The sequence below is a fragment of the Leptonychotes weddellii genome, chromosome 5, assembly GCF_054177405.1.
Source record: "Leptonychotes weddellii isolate Sample4059 chromosome 5, ASM5417740v2, whole genome shotgun sequence".
NCBI lineage: Eukaryota > Metazoa > Chordata > Mammalia > Carnivora > Phocidae > Leptonychotes > Leptonychotes weddellii.
Genome location: NC_138373.1, coordinates 111,803,821 through 111,821,732, shown reverse-complemented (window position 1 = coordinate 111,821,732; position 17,912 = coordinate 111,803,821). Strand labels below are relative to the sequence as shown.

The window sequence follows — 17,912 nt, the reverse complement described above, 5'->3', positions numbered from 1 at the left end:
GGTGCTAAGATGGAATTTTTTTCTCGTTTCACTATAATTTGATTTCCCCACAGCTTTAGATGGGGAAGAACATGGGCAAGAGTGATAACCTCTTGAGAATTTTTCTTCTTCCTTTTTCTTTAATACAGTACTCAGCATTCATGTGCCAGACATGATACTGATCTCAGTCGTTTGCCCAATACTGATTCATTTAACCTGATAATATGTACGTAAGTATGTGCTATCATTATCTTTATTTTACTGATGAGGAAGAAATGGAGGCACAGAGCTGTAAAGTATGGAGCTTGGAGTCAACTGAGGCAATCTGGTCTCCTGTGACATGCTGCCTCTTCATCCATTGGCTGTTGGGAAATGTGGCAGAGAAATCTCCTTGGAAAAGGCTGAAATAAAGGAGGAATAACTCCTAATGATGTGTATAATTTCAGTATAATTTGATGCTAAATATTTTCTCATTTCTATTATGATTTCTCTTTTGATTTAGGAGTTGTTTTTTAAAGGTTTTATTTGTTTATTTGAGAGAGAGGTGGGGAGGAGGGGCAGAGGGAGAGGGAGAACAGGGAGCGAGATGTGGGGCTTGATCTGAGGACCCTGGGATCATGACCTGAGCTGAACCTGAATTCAACCAACTGAGCCCCCCAGGTGCCCCTGATTTAGGAGTTATTTGGCACTTTCTCCTGTCAGCTCAGAAACTGGGTAACAGCTCTTACTCAGGTGAAGAACAGAATGGAAATGAAATTGTTTATCATCTTATTGTCCTTATAGTCCATTTTTTCTTGCTAACTTATAGAAAAACTGTTGTTTGCATGAAACCATGGCAAGAAGAAAAAGTCTTCTGATTGGATAATAATGTGTGTCTGAGTGCTGCCACTTACTAGATGTTAGTGATCTTGTGCAAATGAGTTGACCTCTCAATGCCTCAGTTTCCTCGTCTGTACATTGGGGATAACATTGGGGATAATAGCTCCTATCTCATAGGGTTGTTTGAACTAAATGAGTTAAAATATGAAAAGTGCTTAGAATACTACCTCACATGTAGTAAATGTTCAAGTAATGTTATCTGTTGTTGTTCTGATAGTGGAGTTTGCAGCTGCATTTCAGCATTATTTCACATTACTTATGTTTTTACCATAACCTATCTTTTTTTTGGAGAGGGGGGGACGGTCAGAGGGAGAGAGAATCTCCGCTCAGTGCAGAGCCCGATGTCACGACCCTGAGACCATGACCTGAGCCAAAATTAAGAGTCAGGTGCTCAACCGACTGAGCCAACCAGGCACCCCTTACCGTAACCTAATTTAGGGGGAGTTTTTGATGTGTAAAATAACAGTTTGAGAACATTTCTGAGGTAATTTTTGAGTCTAAAATAAACCACAACACAACCAAAACTGTCACAAACATCATAATTCCTGTCTCTCAGAAATTACTATTTCTTTAATAATGTTTTTAAGATGGGACAGAATGACTAAAATAAAGAAATAGCAAGTGTTGGTGAGGATGTGGAGAAAAAAAGAACCCTCATGCACTGTCAGTGGGAATGAAAATTTGTGCAGTCACTGTGGAAAACAGTAGAGAGGTTCCTCAAAAAATTAAAAATAGAATTACCATATGATCCAATAATTCTCCTGGGTATTTACCCAAAGAAAATGAAATCCTGAATTTGAGAAGATATATGCATCCGTATGTTTACTGCAGTGTTATTTACAATAGCCAAGCCATAAAAAGGAATGAGATCTTGGGTAAAAGAGATAAAGGGGATCAAGAGTACACTTGTCATGATGAGCACTGAGTAATGTATAGAATTGTTGAATCACTATATTGTGCACCTGCAACGAATATAACACTGTATGTTAATCATACATGAATAAAAATTTTTAATTAACTTTTTAAAAATAAAAATTTAACAAAGGGACTAAACTGCCATTTAAAAACAAAAACCAAACTACTAAATGTGTCCTACATCTTACTGTCACATAAAGTGGAGGGATGAAACAAAGAAATCTGCATTTCATATCGTCAGATTCTGAGGAGGAAGCAGTCCTCATTTTTAAGTCTATGAAATTAAGCCTTCTTTCGTAGTGGGGAACAAAACATCTTAATAATTTAGTCAAAAAGAGGTATGGTAAAAAACAGAGTATGCTACAAAGGCATGATGCCAAGTGCACAGCAATTGAGGGTGGGCCCTAGGGATGACTTGCATGAAGTTACTCAAATTTCCTGCGTCTGCTTGGTCATGGCTTACTTTTTTCCCTTTGCCGTGTTACTCTGAGGATCAGAACTGGAGATTTCGGGGCACCTGGGTGGCTCAGTTGGTTAAGCTCAGGTCATGATCCTGGAGTCCTGGGATCGAGTCCCGCATCAGGCTCCCTGCTCAGAGGGGAGTCTGCTTCTCCCTCTGACCCTCCCCCCTCTCATGTGCTCTCTCTCTCAAATAAATAAATAACATCTTTAAAAAAAACAAAAAACTGGAGATTTCAATCAAGCCCTGTGGATGAAATGCCCAAAACAGATCCTCTAGATTCTGAATTATCATCTTCATAGTGATGCCTTGAAAACTGGCCAGAAACCATGGAAATCAAGCCATATAGTAGCTTAGAGTGGGGAATCAGAATATGGCAACTCTCTGATTGTCCCGTGGGAAATAAATAAATCTTTTCCTTTGGCAGTGAGAAAGGAGGGAGGCAAGAACATCCTGTGCTCTTATGAAGCCTTCTGTAAAAACAATCATGGGGTTTAACTCAAAGTGGGATTTCCACCTTTGTGGTACTCTTTTCATGTTATTGATATGGCCCCTCCTTAGATTTCTAAATTCCCGAACCATTTGGTGTAGGGAAGGGAAGATGAGTGTCAAATGAGCTGAGTTACTTGTATCTTCAAGGAAGACGGCTAAGAGGAGAACCACTTATTTCCATAGAAAACTATTTCTAGAGTAGCAATCTCCAGACCACGTGTATGAGTATGTACCCTCAACATATTTGTTCATTTAATGCTATATAATGATACTACTATATATCCATATAATGCACATTTAGTAATTATACAAATAAATATTTAAAAAATAAAGGCAATAAAGATGAGAAGGCAACATTTTAAAATAACTGCTAACAGTCATATGATTTTTATCATATGCCAGGCATTGTTCTAAATATTTTTCCCACAGTAACTCATTTATTGTCTTGCTAAGAGCAAAGACTTCATGTTCCCATTAGCTAATATTTCAAGGCAGAATTCATCATTAACAATAGCAAGTATAATTCCATATTTCAGCTGTCTCTTTGAGCATTTCAGATACTTTTGATTAGAACGATTATTACCATTGTCAGATAGGACTAGATTGTCATTACTTGGAGTAAGATGTGCTAGGTGTGACATGTTCTCGTTTGCTCGTGTTTTCTATCAGCAGTTTCTATGCACGGATTTTTTAAAAGCCTGTCCACGTTGGGAGGGACGATTTAGTTAAAAACTTAGTAATACGATGTGCGAGACCACTTAGCTGGGGACACAGGGATCAAGCAGTGAGTCGCGATATGCCCAAGGCGAGGGGCGCTGCGTCAGAAGGCCAGTGTCCCAGGCTCCACGTGGAGCCGGCTGACTTACGCACCACGGGAGGGCGCCAGTGTCAGTTTCTGTGAGAAATACTAGCAACGCTTAATTTCTTCTCCAGCTTTAGGAGAAAAAAAAAACCATGAAAGAATCTGTCATTTCCCCGGACTTGCGGGCGGATCGTCTGTAAGTCCCCCTCAGCTTTGCGCGCTCTCTGGCGGCGGGAGGGGTGCTGAAGGGGGCTTGCGCTCCGTGAGAGCTCCGGGCAGCGCAGAGAGTGAGGGAACGGAGCGCCCTGGCTTCTTGACCCCGGTACAGAGGGGTCAGGCCTCATTCCTTGGTTTCCTTCGTGTTTCCTGCCTCCCGTCTCAGCACTCCTGTCAGGCTCCACAGGAAATGCCTGAGGTGTTGCCTAGAATGTCCCCTGTTGTGTCAGCACACCGCAAGATGGGCTACCTCACTGCCTCCCAGATGGCTCCTGGAGCTGAGGTGCACGTGACGTGGCTCCTTTCTCGATAGAGCTACGGGGCAGGCTGCTGATTCCTGACACCCTGGCTTAGCTGTGCTGTTACTGCACCTGAAGCTGAATGGATGCAAGCCGCTTGTCTCAGAAATTAGGTCAGGAGTCGGTGCGGTGGATCCATTTCTGTTTGGAGCAGGCTTACATTTGTTGAAAGGCCCAAGGGGCCCTTCCCAGTCAGAACTCATTGATTTAAGTTCTGGCATTATAGACGATCATGAAAATGGGAAAAAGAGCATAAGCAAGTATTATTAAAAGTCAGTTTCTACAACTTTTGAAAAAGAAGGATGTGACATCGGGCCTGCTTCAGAGAAATCCTGAAAGAGAAACTGTGAACTTTAAGCTCCCAATTTGTCACCTTCTGAAGTCTTCCTTTATCTGGCTGCAGATGTAGTCCTGAAAAGGGGTGGGAGTGTGTGTGTGTTGTACGTTACATGCAAGACTTTTTCTTTTTTTGGTGGGGCGGGGAGTAAATCAGAATGCAATAAGAAAACGGCTTCAGAGTTACTCTTGTAAGACGTAAGTGATGGCTGCCAAATTTAAGTGTGTGGTAAGTCAGGAAAGGGTCTGATACTGCTTTTCTTAAAGTGGAGTACGTGTTTAACTCCTGTTCATCTGGAGCAAAAACAAGGTAGACATTTGTTAAAATATAATAGTAATTCTGAAATTCATTATGTCAAGAGCATGTTCAAGAGCGTGTTACTCTAAATTTGAGAGGGTTGACTTTTCAGGCGTAGAACTTTGCATCCCGGGCTGATGCCCCAACGACGTTTTCTGATACTACCAGAGATTAATGCGGGGCCCCTGTCTGAAGTTTTGGTAATCAGCTGATGGCCCAGGATGTGTATGCAATTACTAATAAGCAGCAAGGGAAAATGGTGCTGAAGTGCTAAAGGCTACAGAGTAACAGAAGCCAGGGAGATAATGACACAAACTTGAATATACTGGGAAATTGGAAAGATCCCCTAACTTGGAATCTGAAGGACTGGGTTCACATCCTGGCATCACCACATCGCAGGAGTTCTTTAACGGTGCCCTGGTTAAATCCCTGGTGGAATGGGATGGTGATGCCCATTTTATGGTGGTGTGGTGGGGATTAAACATGGTAGGTAATCATTAGGCGTCCTTAGAACTTGGACTTCTCAGAGGGAAGTAATTTAAGAAGAAGAGAAGGAACAGAAGCTGTCCAGTGGAGGGAGATGAACACCCCATCTGGCAGAGTTGAAAGTAAGGAGCTAAAGTGTGTGGCTTGCTCTCCCTGGTTATGGGAACTCTTACTGCGCCCTGCCTGCTCATTGTTCCCCCAGGCCATTTAATAGTGTAAGTAATTACTATTGTAGGGTTTGTTGTTGTTCTTTTATATGCTAGCACTGCTACACATTTTATTATTTTAAAAATTATATGTATAATTAACCTTTTGGTGTGCAGTTTTATGAGTTTCAACATATATATAGATTCATATAATTGTCACCATAACCAGGATACAACATTCCCATCACTACATATCACTTCCTTGTGTTATCTCTTTATGGTCCTACTCTTTCCCCCCTCCCATAACCCACGGCGGTCTGAACATTTAATACATATTATCCACTCCAGTGGCACCCCATACTTCCCCTCTCTAGCACACTTGTAGTTACCTGTTCACATTCTAGACTGTTAGCTTCAGGAGTTTGGCAATATGGTTTTTTTCTTCCTCTCTGCTACCTTCCCAGTGACCAATATAAGCCTGGCACATAGGAGACTCTGAGACGTGCATTAAATGAATGAATCCTTACTGTGTCCTGGTTTCATCTTGTTCTTTAAATAAGGAAACAGGTGAGAGGAGTTAAGAAATGTGCCCAAGATCACATAGTAGTAAATTCCCGAACCCAGGTTGGACTTGACTTAAAGCCTGTGCTCTTTCTGTGCTTAGATAGATCACAACAGATAGGATTTGTGTTAACTCATCTGAAAGTGCATACATAAATTACGCAACTTTTAAAATAACCATGGTGTGTTGGTATATTGACACCAGTGATGAAGTTAGCCCTGTACTATTAGAATATGTAAAACGTGAAACCCTGTGTATTTACCATATAAACTCAAAATGTTCTTCTCTGAGCTAATACCAAACTGAGGAGGTATTCCTTCTAAAATGACCAAGGGGTGGGAGGATGGGTGTGTGTGGCGGGGTGGACAGAGGATGTTGAAAGGAGCCATAGCCTTCGCTTCCCTCTTTGGTACCTTCGCTTGAGCCAGGCAGGTGGTGAACACAGCTCTCCCCGTTCCCACGCGCCTGCCTAGCCTTTTGGTCACTGGTTCAAAGGATATAGCAATAGTGGATTATACATCCGTTCCAGCAGTGCATAGGAGCTGAAGAAAGTGTGTGGTTTTCAGCAGTTCAGTCCTCCAGAGAGATGGATATGGTACATGTTTTTTTTTTTAATCTTCCTTGGCGGAGGGGGTGGGGAGAGGGGGGAGTGTCCATAGCTTAGAAGAGAAGTGTGTGTGTGTGTGTGTGTGTGTGTGTGTGTGTTAAACTGGTCCTGAAGGGCCATAAGGCTCAACAAGGCAGGTACAGCCAGAGAAGGCAGTGTCTTGTCCCTTTGGTTTCCTTGGAGCACCTGTGAGATTCCCAGGGCCCTACATCTAGGATGCCTGGATCAGGACCACTGACAAAGAGCAAGAGAGGACACTGGGGAAGGAGTAGCAACTAGATCATGCAAGACCCATAAGCCGTGTGAGCATGTAGGAGACCCAGGGCAGTAGGGAGTCATTGAAAGTTCTAGTCTATGCAATGATGAAATAGATGTGTGTTTGCAATTAAATTGAAGATTGGAGATGCTTTAAAAGCATCATGGTCATACTACTTGTGATCTTTCAGGCCTGTCTTGTAGATTCACCCCTGACATTGATGTAGGCCCTGATGCTGGTGTGACGTTTGGGAATTGTTCTTTCCTCAAGGTTCTCAGATCGGATTTTATACATCAAACCATACATTCCTACCTGATGGCATTTGATGGCATTGTTTTGAATAGAGAAGGGGGTGAGGGAGAAGGGGGCCCTTGTATCTTTTTCAAAATAAATGTATGGCACATCCTGTTTGAGAATGCCACTTTCAGAAGTAGATTTGTATTCTTTGTTATGATCTTGGTTTCATTTCAAACACCATACAGCCCATTCCAGCCTCATACTGCTCTTTGAAATGTCTCATGAAGTCATTAGTGTCCTCTCTAGGCCCATCAGTCTCATCCTGACCTAGGTCTTCTTTGCCTCAGGACAGTTCTCTGTGAGCCTCTTAAATTCTAGTGCTTCCTTCTTGCAGCGTACTGCAGAATGCCATGGGATTGGCGCTCCTTAAGCCCGGCTGTCACCTTATTCTTCCACGCAGAGGCATTTCAAATTGAAGCTCCTTGGTCTGCCTTGACCCTAGAATCTCACTCCAACCTGACTTAGTCCTCAAGGTTGGTCTTAATCAGGCCACTTTCCACATGGGCCATATAAAATCCCCTTTTCACCTGCACTGCCTAAAATTTGCTCCCTTTTTCCAGAATATTCTTTCAGTTTATCATTGCCCAAGCAGGTGACCAGACAAACATGCACAATTTGATGAATGCTGCATTAGGGGTGGGCTCAGGATGCAATGGAGCTTCCAGGAGGAGGTGATATTTAAGATAAGTACTAAGAGATAGGTGGGGGATGGGGAGGTCAGGCAAAGGATGAGGGTGGTTTGTGATGAGCTACAAGTGCCATAGTTTGGTGGGTGGGATTTGGAGTGACAGAATGTGAAGAGAGAATCAGAGACTACATCAGAGATTGCAAACTGGCTCATAGATTGGAGCCAGCCTACAAAGGAGGAGGTTAGGCTGGTAAAAGAAATATGGTCAGATTTTGTGTTTTAGAAAAAATCACTCTGGTTACAACTCAGGTTGCAGAGAGGAGAAGCAGATCTAAGTGGTACGTGTACATTAGACAAAGCATTCCCCCCAGGTAGAGTGTGCATGAGGGTATTCAGCTGAGCAAGGGGTTGATGGCTCAGAGCATGGAACCTGCTCCCAGCTGTATCTCTTAAAGGTGGTACCCTTAAATGGTTAGACTCTCTGTTCCTCCTTTTCCTTCTCTATAAAATGGGAATGATAACCACACGTCATAGGGTGGCTCTTCCCAGGATGGATTGTGGTAGGATTAAATGAGCTAATATTTATAAAGCATTTAGAATATTGCCTGCTATGTAAGGTTTATTAAATGACTGGAAGAGTGCTGTAGTCCCGTAACTCGATGTTTCTGTTACTTGATGGTCTCGTAGGCTTTAAGAGCTGAGTTGGCATCTAAAGCGTGTGGGGAGGGCCCCCTTTGTGGTTGTAGTTTCCCAAATAATACATCCCGCACTTTAAGTTCCTTGCCATAGAAGGACACTGAAGATTTTGAAGTCTCTTGATGAATTTGGTTTTACCTAGTCCAAAAGCTTTAAAAAATTAGTATGAACAGTTGAATCCTTTTGTCCAAAATCTTTTGCAAACCCCTGATGTTTATAACTGACACATCTGTGCTGCTCTGGCTGGACTAATAGTCAACGGGACCTTATCCTTTAAACACCCACTTCCTCTTTCCTAAGGTACCACTTCAGAAACAAGAAACAGTTTGGACACTGCTGTTCTGGTCAGTTCAGGGAGATGTAAGTGACTCATCCAGGGTCACACAGACAACCGATGGCAGATCTGAGACTAGGATGAGGGTTTCCGGAACTGCTTAGTGGCCTCCTTTCTATTAGACCAGGGGTTCTCAATTTGGGCAGCTCTTAGGATCCACTGGGGAGCTTAAAAAAAGCTCAGTGGTAGGGCCCCACCTTCAGACTGACTGTCTGAATTGGGCTGGGAGTGAACCCTGCATCAAACAGTGCTGGATTTATTTAGTCTTTAGTAAGAAACAAACTTTCTTTGTGGAAAAACTATGTTTTACGAGTTTTAGTTGTGAAAATGATTAATTGCATTTTGAAAGTTAGCTATAGCAGAGTTTCTAGCCCTGCTGTGCAAAGGTGTTCCCCGAAGCAGGGTGTTGCCCCTCTGGGCCCCGCTTCAGCAGTCCCCCAGTCAGGTCGTCTCCTGACTGCTTAAAAATTGCCCAGGTATTTTGTCAGCTGGTTGTTGTTGCAGTGCCTTCAGAATGCTTTTTGCCTTGTTGAAGGAAATGGTTGAATTGCTTGTCAGAAAAATGTCAGAGTTGCTTTTTAAAAAATGTAGTAGCATTGCATTGCAGTGTGCCTCGTTATTTCACGGGGTTTGATCTTCTTTGATTCAAATCATGATTCCAGAAACATGATACGTTAGGTGTAACAGAATCTGTGCCCAGACACGGACACAGTTGCTCCTATTTCATCCCTCACTGGCCCTGCCCACAGCTTCCTTAACAGTGTTTGCTGGGTTTTCATTTAAATTGGGTGCAGGACTGTGTGTGCAGGTTTTACTCAGGCAGCCTTGGGACCTTTGGGCAATTAGATGTAATAAACAAAAAATCCCTTTCTTTTGCAGCTTTTCCCTAGTTGTGAGGATGTAATATGGGAATATGTACTTTACTAATGCAGCAAGTAACAAGACAACTGAAGCTAGTGGTGAGTTTAATAACTCCGACCACTGCAAAGTAATGATGAGCGTAAACAATAATTCAGGCTGTGTAGAATGACAGTCATTATTTCCATTGGTGACCCAAGTCATAGGAACTGCTAATCCCACTATGCTTTGTTGCCCTGCATTCATAATAAGAGGAAATGCTAAATTTCAGAGGTTGGTGAAAATATAGATTCACTGAATTCTATCCACAGATGCTCTACATTAAGAACATTTTCCAGGGGGTTCAGTTTTATTCCTGGTTGATAGCCATTTCTACCTACTTTTCATTCTTGTTTTGTGTGCTCCTGCGTTCCTTATCTCGCACTCCTCCTTCCCGCCACGCGTGCCCCAAGTCCCAGAATACTAGATAAACATACACCTCCTTTCATCTCCTTGTCCCCAGCTCTTGTTAAAGACGCTAGCAACAGTGCCTTATCAAAATGTCAGGAAGCCCACGTGACAGCCCAGAAGGCAGGCCGTTGAGGGCCCGTGCTGCATCCCAAGCAAGACACCAAGGGCCCGGGTTCCTTCAGACTTCCCGTCCCACTACCTTGAACTACAGCTTTCAGCCAGTTTTGCAGGAAAGTTACTCAACCTCCAGGTGTTGCTTCTGTGACCCAGGCAGGAAGGAAGGGGGAAGGGTAAAGGGCAAAGGCCAGGCCACTTGAGTTGTCCCTTTTATCAGGAAAACAATAGCTTTCCTGGAAGTTCCACCCAAAAGAGTGGATACCAGGTAAGCATGTACCACAATCAGCCACACAACCGAAGCCTCCTGGTATTTTCCTCCACCGGCTGCCTTATCAGCTCTCATTCCCTCCAAATTCTTCTTGTCTTGTCTTCAGGTCCCAACCTCTGCCCCCGCCTCCCCCAGTCACACGGATCTATACTACTTGAATATTGAACTTTTAGAGTTTGCAGAGGCATTGGACTCTTCTACAGTAGCTTCTCGCGTTGGTGAAGAACTGAAGCTCAGAAAATGACTTACCCAAAATCATATTGTAATGGTAGTGATAGCAGTTCCACATGAGGGAGAGATATTACTTAGCTACTCCATTGGCATAAATCACCATTTAACCTTGCTAAAGGTTAACTCCTTGTGAGCTAGCTTTCGCCTGACATTTACTTACTAGGCAAACATGGTCCAGTTAAGCAACAGGATGTCCGGCTCTGGAGTGACCCAGCCAGGGTCTGACACCTGTATGGCCTTCCTGACCTTGCTCTGCTTCCCACTCCCACTGATTGGTATTGAAGATGCCATTAGAACTCAGATCTTCTAATTCTGAAGTCCTTGTTCTTTCTACTGTCCTCTGAGTTAGAGTGCATTTAGTCATTCATAAGTGTTTGTTATTGCCTGAATTTGAATATCTTTTTAGGGTGTTATTCACCTCCTAGCTGGCATCCTCACTTTCACTCTTTCCTAATCCTCACGGTGTAGCCTGAGTGATTGTTTAAAAACATGTTTGTCACCCCCATCTTAGTCAATGGCTTTTTGTTACTCTTAGGCTAAAGCCAGGATCCTTCATGTGTCCTGGAAGGACTGAGTGGTCTGGCTGCCACGTCCCTCTACAGCCTCATCTCTCCCCGCCACCCCTTTCCTGCTTCACGCCTCTATTCAGTCACATGGTATGGTTCTGTCTCCTCTCATGCATCATGCACCTTCCTACCACAGGGCCTTGGCATCTGCTGTCTCTACTGCCTGGTGGTCTCTCCTTTCCCCTCATAATCTTGTGAACTTCCAAACAGCTCTTAGGCTACCCTGCATGTCCCCAGGAAACCTCCACGTGCCCCTCTGCAAGCTGGCCACGTAGCACCAAGAACCAACAACCTCTCCTTATAGCCATGACCAGAATTGTGAGCTTATATTTGTGTGTGTGATTATTTGATCAGTATGGGTCTTCCCCACTGGATTATTAAGATCAGACCATATCTGATCTCTCTTCCAGCCATTTTTTATCCCCAGTGTCCATTTTGCACCTGTCACATAGGGAACGTTCAGTATTTATTGACTAAAAATCAACTTTTTTTCTCAGCACGTGGCACAGAATTGAATGAAAGTGAAATTTAAAGGGCACAGATGGAGTAATGGTATATGTCACCATAACTATACAGTATCTTCCAGCATCATTCTAAGATAGACCAAAAGAACTTTATTTAATGGCTTTAGCTAGAAAAGGACTCAATATTTATTGCTGTGGGGTAGATATGCCTAGTAGTCAGAAGAGGATGTTATATGCACCCTGTTTAATTACCTATGCATCTTACCTATTTAATTAATGCATTTAATTTAAGCTTTTTTTCTATAGCTAAAATCTTAGGCATGTGTAATTCAAACATGGTTTTTAAAAACGTTCATTTGAAATAGTCTAGAAGTAACTGCGAGACGAAATCCACAGTAGATGAGGGAACATGGGAACGTGTTTTAGGGTAGGAAGCTTTATGGTCGGAAGAGGAAACAAAGATGCTGAGTACCAGCTGGGAAACTGAGGTAGGCAGGAAAAAGGAGAAGGAGGTTTGAACTGGCTGCATCTTAGACTGGGTGTCTAAGGGGAAAACGTGTTCTAAAAATATAGGATGTAGACCAAAGAGGATGGGTCAGTTATCTGAGAGTGAAAAGGCTCTCAAGGGGAAAAATGGGTGTACTTATTTCCCCTTGAAGAATCTACAAAAAGAGTTTGACTTCCTCCAGAGACTCCAGGCCAAGCGTGCTCTGGGGTTGCAGAGGGAAGTGACGAGTTAGGGGTTAAAGCTGGACTCCTAAAGACTTACCTGTTGGCATGGAGTTCTACCTCAAACATCTATACATCAAATCAAGGTGGATCTTGCCACAAAGTAGTCAGCTGAGCTTGCATGGTTATTTGGCCTCGTCCCCCCAGGCAGAGAGGCAAGGACCGCTCCATCCCTCGGGCGGTGGTCCCAGTGGTGACAAATCCCTGAGCCTTTTTGCCATGTGTTGACCCCCCCCCCCCCCACTGTTGGCCAGCCAGAGACAGATCACCCAGTGGCTGCGCTGAGCGCCCTGCCTCGCTGGGTCAGTGTGACCCTGGGGCACTGACCACTGAGGTTCTCACCCCCTGTCCCCTCCCTCCCCCAGGAATCAGAAGGCGTTTCCTGTCACTACTGGTCGCTGTTTGACGGTCACGCAGGGTCCGGGGCCGCCGTGGTGGCCTCCCGCCTGCTGCAGCACCACGTCACGGAGCAGCTGCAGGACATCGTGGAGATTCTCAAGAACTCTGCCGTTCTGCCGCCCACCTGCCTGGGCGAGGAGCCTGAGAACACGCCCGTCAACAGCAGGACTCTGACCCGCGCCGCCTCGCTCCGCGGAGGCGTGGGGGCGCCGGGCTCCCCCAGCACCCCACCCACGCGCTTCTTCACCGAGAAGAAGATTCCGCACGAGTGCCTGGTCATCGGGGCTCTGGAAAGTGCGTTCAAGGAAATGGTAGGTATGGCGGAAGGGTCCGGGGGCCTGGCGTGGAGGCGGCCGCTTGAGCCGAATCCGTGCTCCTTAGAAGGTTCCCTGGAAGGGTGCGTCTCCGACCCGGCCTCTGGTTGTGTGGCTCTGCTCGGTCTTCTACCTCGGATCAGAGGGCCTCCATTCTCAGTAGAGGGTAGTAGAAAGAGTTCCTGGCATGGCGTGCTGGCAAAAATTAAGAAGATGAAAGGGAGGGACAGTGTTCGAGGTGACAGGCTTTTAAAAGTAGGCATTACTGCTTCTCTTTCTGCAGACTCATTGGTGCCAGCTGGTAAATTCCACTTAATTGAAATGTGCGCGTACTTGCCATCAGTGTTACACATGTGTGTGGATTCCAGGTGTTTGGGGGAAACCGCTTTAGTCAGGTGCTGGGAAGCACCTTTCCTATACAAACCTGATTTTACCGTGATTGGCCAGGTGGTTCTTGGTGCTTTAAAAAATAGGATAGGGGCACCTGGGTGGCCCAGTCGTTAAGCATCTGCCTTCAGCTCAGGTCATGATCCCAGGGTCCTGGGATCCAGCCCCGCATCGGGCTCCCTGCTCCGCGGGAAGACTGCTTCTCCCCCTTCCACTCCCCCTGCTTGTGTTCCCTCTCTCGCTGTGTCTCTCTCTGTCAAATAAATAAATAAACTCTTTAAAAATAATAATAATAAAAGGAAAAAAGGAGACTCAAGGGTCCAATATCCGAGATCACCGGCTTTACTGGGGAACATGAATTTGTTTGTACATTTAAATTTGGATGTGTCTGATCAAAGAATTTGGCCTCCTTCCCTCCCAGCCTCAGTGCTGAGAACAAACACTCGGAGAGACTGCAGCTGCTCTCACCGTGTCCCCTGTCCCTCCGCCTGCTGAGGGACCACCCTCTGTACCACCCCCTTCCCTCTCTGAGCTCACTCTCTACTGACGCAGTTATTTGGTTCAAGAGATTTTTCTTTCCTGAGCAACAGCCTGCGTGCAAGTAATAGAGAAGAGATATTTAAAGATGTGATAACGATATGAGTAAAGCGAGTGTGCTGGATTGTTCTTAAAACCTGGAGATTCAGGGCACCTGAGCAGCTCAGTCGGTGAAGCGTCTGCCTTCGGCTGGGGACCAAGCCCCACATCGGGGCTCCCTGATAGCAGGGAGTCTGCTTCTTCCTCTACCCCTCCCACCCCTGCTCGTGATCTCTCTTTCTCTCTCTCTCAAATAAATAAAATCTTAAAAAGAACAACAACAAAATCCTGGACACTCAAAAGTGATGACAGGTTGTTGTTAAATGAAGCAGGAACAGCTAGGAGCATGTCCCCAGAACGGAGTGTACACAAAGCGCACATTCCAGGATTAGGTTGTGTGCTAAGGAGAAAAAAGTAATAGTGTTGCACAACGCCGCCCCATCTGATTTGTTTGTAAGGCAAAATAGTTTATATGTTCGCACCTTGTATTTGCACCCTGTCCTCACTTTTATGCATCCCTTCTTGGGTCACCGTGTTTCCTTGTCACGTAGATATTTACCCTTTGACTAACAGGTGATTTAAAATGCAGCTGTCTCTCAGGGGTGTCTGGTAGCCTTCAATCCCGAGAAAATCACCAGGAAACTGAAGAAGATTATTTAGGAAAAAAGAATCAAGGTAGTGAAGTTGACTCCTATTTGGGCTTCGTATAAAAATCTCATTCTCCAGCCGTCATGGAAGCTCTGATGAGAATAAGTGTTTCTCAACACCGATGTTCAGAATGCTAAATATTTAATTGAGGTAAAAATATGACAGTAGTTTATTCTCTTTTTTTTTTTTTTAAGATTTTATTTATTTATTTGAGACAGAGAGAATGAGAGAGACAGAGAGCACATGAGAGGGGGGAGGGTCAGAGGGAGAAGCAGGCTCCCCGCCGAGCAGGGAGCCTGATGCGGGACTCGATCCCGGGACTCCAGGATCATGACCTGAGCCGAAGGCAGTCGCTTAACCAACTGAGCCACCCAGGCGCCCAGTTTATTCTCTTAATGGGATAAAAAATCAGCTGACATGACAAGTGAAGAACAAAAGAAACTTTGGGTTTCTCATTTCCTTCTGTAATTGCTTTGCCCTGGGACATCTTTTACTTGGACCTGCTGTATTCTCAATTCTATCCACTAGAGGCCAATGTCACCTTGAGGCAGGCCTCTACAGTGGTCTCTGTTTCTGCCCATTAATGGCCTGGGGTTACTAGCAACCACTGTACTTGAAATGAGAGGCTCATTCAGAAAAAATATTTAGTAAAGGGCCTTATTCTTGTCTTTTAAATTTTTCCAGCTTTAACTAGTCAGTTTATAACCTGGAATTTTTACCTTGGAAACTTAGCCAGCAAAAAGATCATTTCGCTTTCCTATGTAATTTGTTCAGTCAATAAATATTTGATCAGAATTAACTGTGCCAGGACTAATTTGGAAAAGAACACTGAACTAGGCAAAGATGAGTATTAAGTGTAAAATATAAGTGGAAGGGGCCTTGAGTGGAGAAATGCAGGGTGAAGTAGGAGCCCAATAAAGACATGAAGCGAAGGGCTCCCTTGGGGAAGTGATGCTGGGGGGTGGGGTGTAGATTATTTAGGAAAAAAGGAATCAAGGTAGTAAAATTGACTCCTACTCAGGCATCGTATAAAATCTCATTCCCCACCTGTTACAGAAGCTCTGATGGGAATAAGTGTTTCTCGACACCGATGTTCAGAATGCTAAATATTTAATTCAGGTAAAAATGAGGTAATAAAAATAAAAATTGAGTTAAAAATGAAGCAGACAAAACACAGGAGGCCATTTGCATGGACAACTACATCAGAGAACCCAGATGGGCCTAAGGCAACAAGCTGATGTCAGGGGTAGGAATGATGGATGGAAGGTGAATTGGAGAGGTGGTCTGCAAGGACCTGGTGTACCACATCATGAATTTTTTGGCTTTAAGCTATATCTCATCTCCAATTCATCCCAGCCTGCGGCTTCTTCTTCACACTTAAGTTTTTCCCAGATTGTCTCTCTAGCCACCAGCATGCCAGAGGCCTACCTGGGCATTGTACCATGTGCTTGGCCTTATTAAATGAGAATATTCATCATTGGTTTGTATGGTGTTTGCTAGGGTATCCTACCTTCTGACCTGCTAGGGACTGAGCCAGTCGGTGCCTTTGGGCCCAGAATAATTATTAATATACTGTCCGCTTTTACTCTCAAAAGCGTCCCTGTTTGGATGATGTCTTATTACAGAGAGAGGCTCTTGTTTTTTCTTTGCTTCATGAGGGACTTCAGGAAAAATCTGCTCAGTGTCATGGAAATGTGCCCGACTTAAACATTAAGCTACTTGCTGTGAGCTTTAGAACCCACAACACAGAAATTACAGTGTACCTTCAATTTAATGGCCTGGAAGGCCATTGCCAACTCGTAGAAGATCCTCTTTCTTTACTCCCCCTTGCAATATTACATTTTTGGGAGTCAGTGTTTGAAGGCAAACTTTGGTTTTTTTGAAATGCCTAAAATGCTGTTGATTTCCTTACCTTGTTGGCGTGGTCTTGCTGGTTTCTTCTTGGGCCTTTCAGAGCGGGGCACATTTGGAATTTCCCGGGCATTCCTAAATTTTTTCCTCACAGGAGCCAGCCACTTTCTAGCTTTCCTCTTTCTAGGTGTTCTTTAGGTATTGCAGGTTTTGTGCCATTCTGATCCTCTGTAGTAGAAAAACTCAGTATTAAATAAGATTCCGTTATTTCAGCTTTGTGGCTTTCTTACTTTCTCTTGCACTTTTCATCCTAAAGATTCCCCAAGCCCAGCACCTAGGCCTCCAATTTGCCTTATGTTGACATCTCTGCAGCTACTCTTCCTGAGATTCAGAAGTCACTTACAGTATCTTTAAAGGCAAAGGTTGCCTTTCACTTGGGTTTTTGCTTTATGTACAGCAGCTTAGCAACCTAGAATCAAAGGTCTTTTTTCTCTCTCTGCGGTGTCCGCAATCACTAGTATTTATTGAGCCTCTGTTTTATAGCTAGCATTCTCCTAGACACCATGGGGTCTAGAAATAAAAGGTTAGATTTTATGTCTGGGGGCATCTGGAGCCACACGTTATATGCATATAGAGATATGATATCTCATTTATTTTGATATTCTAAGTGACATGAAGTGAGGTGGTGAAAGGCAGATACTTATCTGAAAGGAAGGATTGGTTAAAAAGACGTAGAAACACCACGCTAGAATAGAATAAACAACACTGATTTCCAGGAAAAAGTAGGTACTTGTTGCAAAATACAGACTACCAGAAGTGGAGAAAATGCTTTGAACCAGTGGAGATGAGAGCAGTTTCATCAAATACCGTGAGCTGCTTTGAGGTCACTGCTTTTCCTTTCCTCTTTGATCCTCCAGTTGCCTGCCCGCAGCGTGTGGCTTGTGGTGAAGGTGACCTCTGACCCCTGGCCTCTGATCCTTCCTGTGCTTTCCGGAGGAGGCACGTTTGCCCTTGGGCCCCCTTTATTGCATCTTGTTTTGGATCTTCCTTCATACTGAGAAGGCTGCATCGTCCATTCTTCCTGTGTCCGCTGTGGAAAACGAACCACGGTTTCCTAAAGGACCAGAATCTCAGGAACTTCTGAGCTGACCTCAGTTCTGCTTCCCCATGGCGCTTTGTCACAGTGCCTACTTCATCGGCTGAGTTTTGTCACCTGTGGTGTTAGGCTATTGCTGGGCCCCGGATGATAGACGCGAATATGGTAACTGTCTTCTCCCTCCCAATGTCAGTCTTCTTGCTTGCCAACCCTCCCCCAAATGGGGTCGCATCGTCAGCATTTCACACTCGTAAGGGAGGTAGCTCACTC

General features: G+C 44.4%; 1 protein-coding gene across 3 annotated transcripts in view; it reads left to right on the top strand.

The window, feature by feature from the left end:
* Positions 1–17,912, top strand: part of PPM1H (protein phosphatase, Mg2+/Mn2+ dependent 1H) — a 246,808-nt gene that overhangs the window by 97,043 nt on the left and 131,853 nt on the right. For all 3 annotated transcript variants that reach the window (XM_081821986.1, XM_081821984.1, XM_081821985.1), the window contains exon 3: positions 12,737–13,081. In XM_081821986.1, the coding sequence (XP_081678112.1) occupies positions 12,737–13,081 (345 nt within the window). The remainder of the gene's footprint in view (positions 1–12,736; positions 13,082–17,912) is intronic.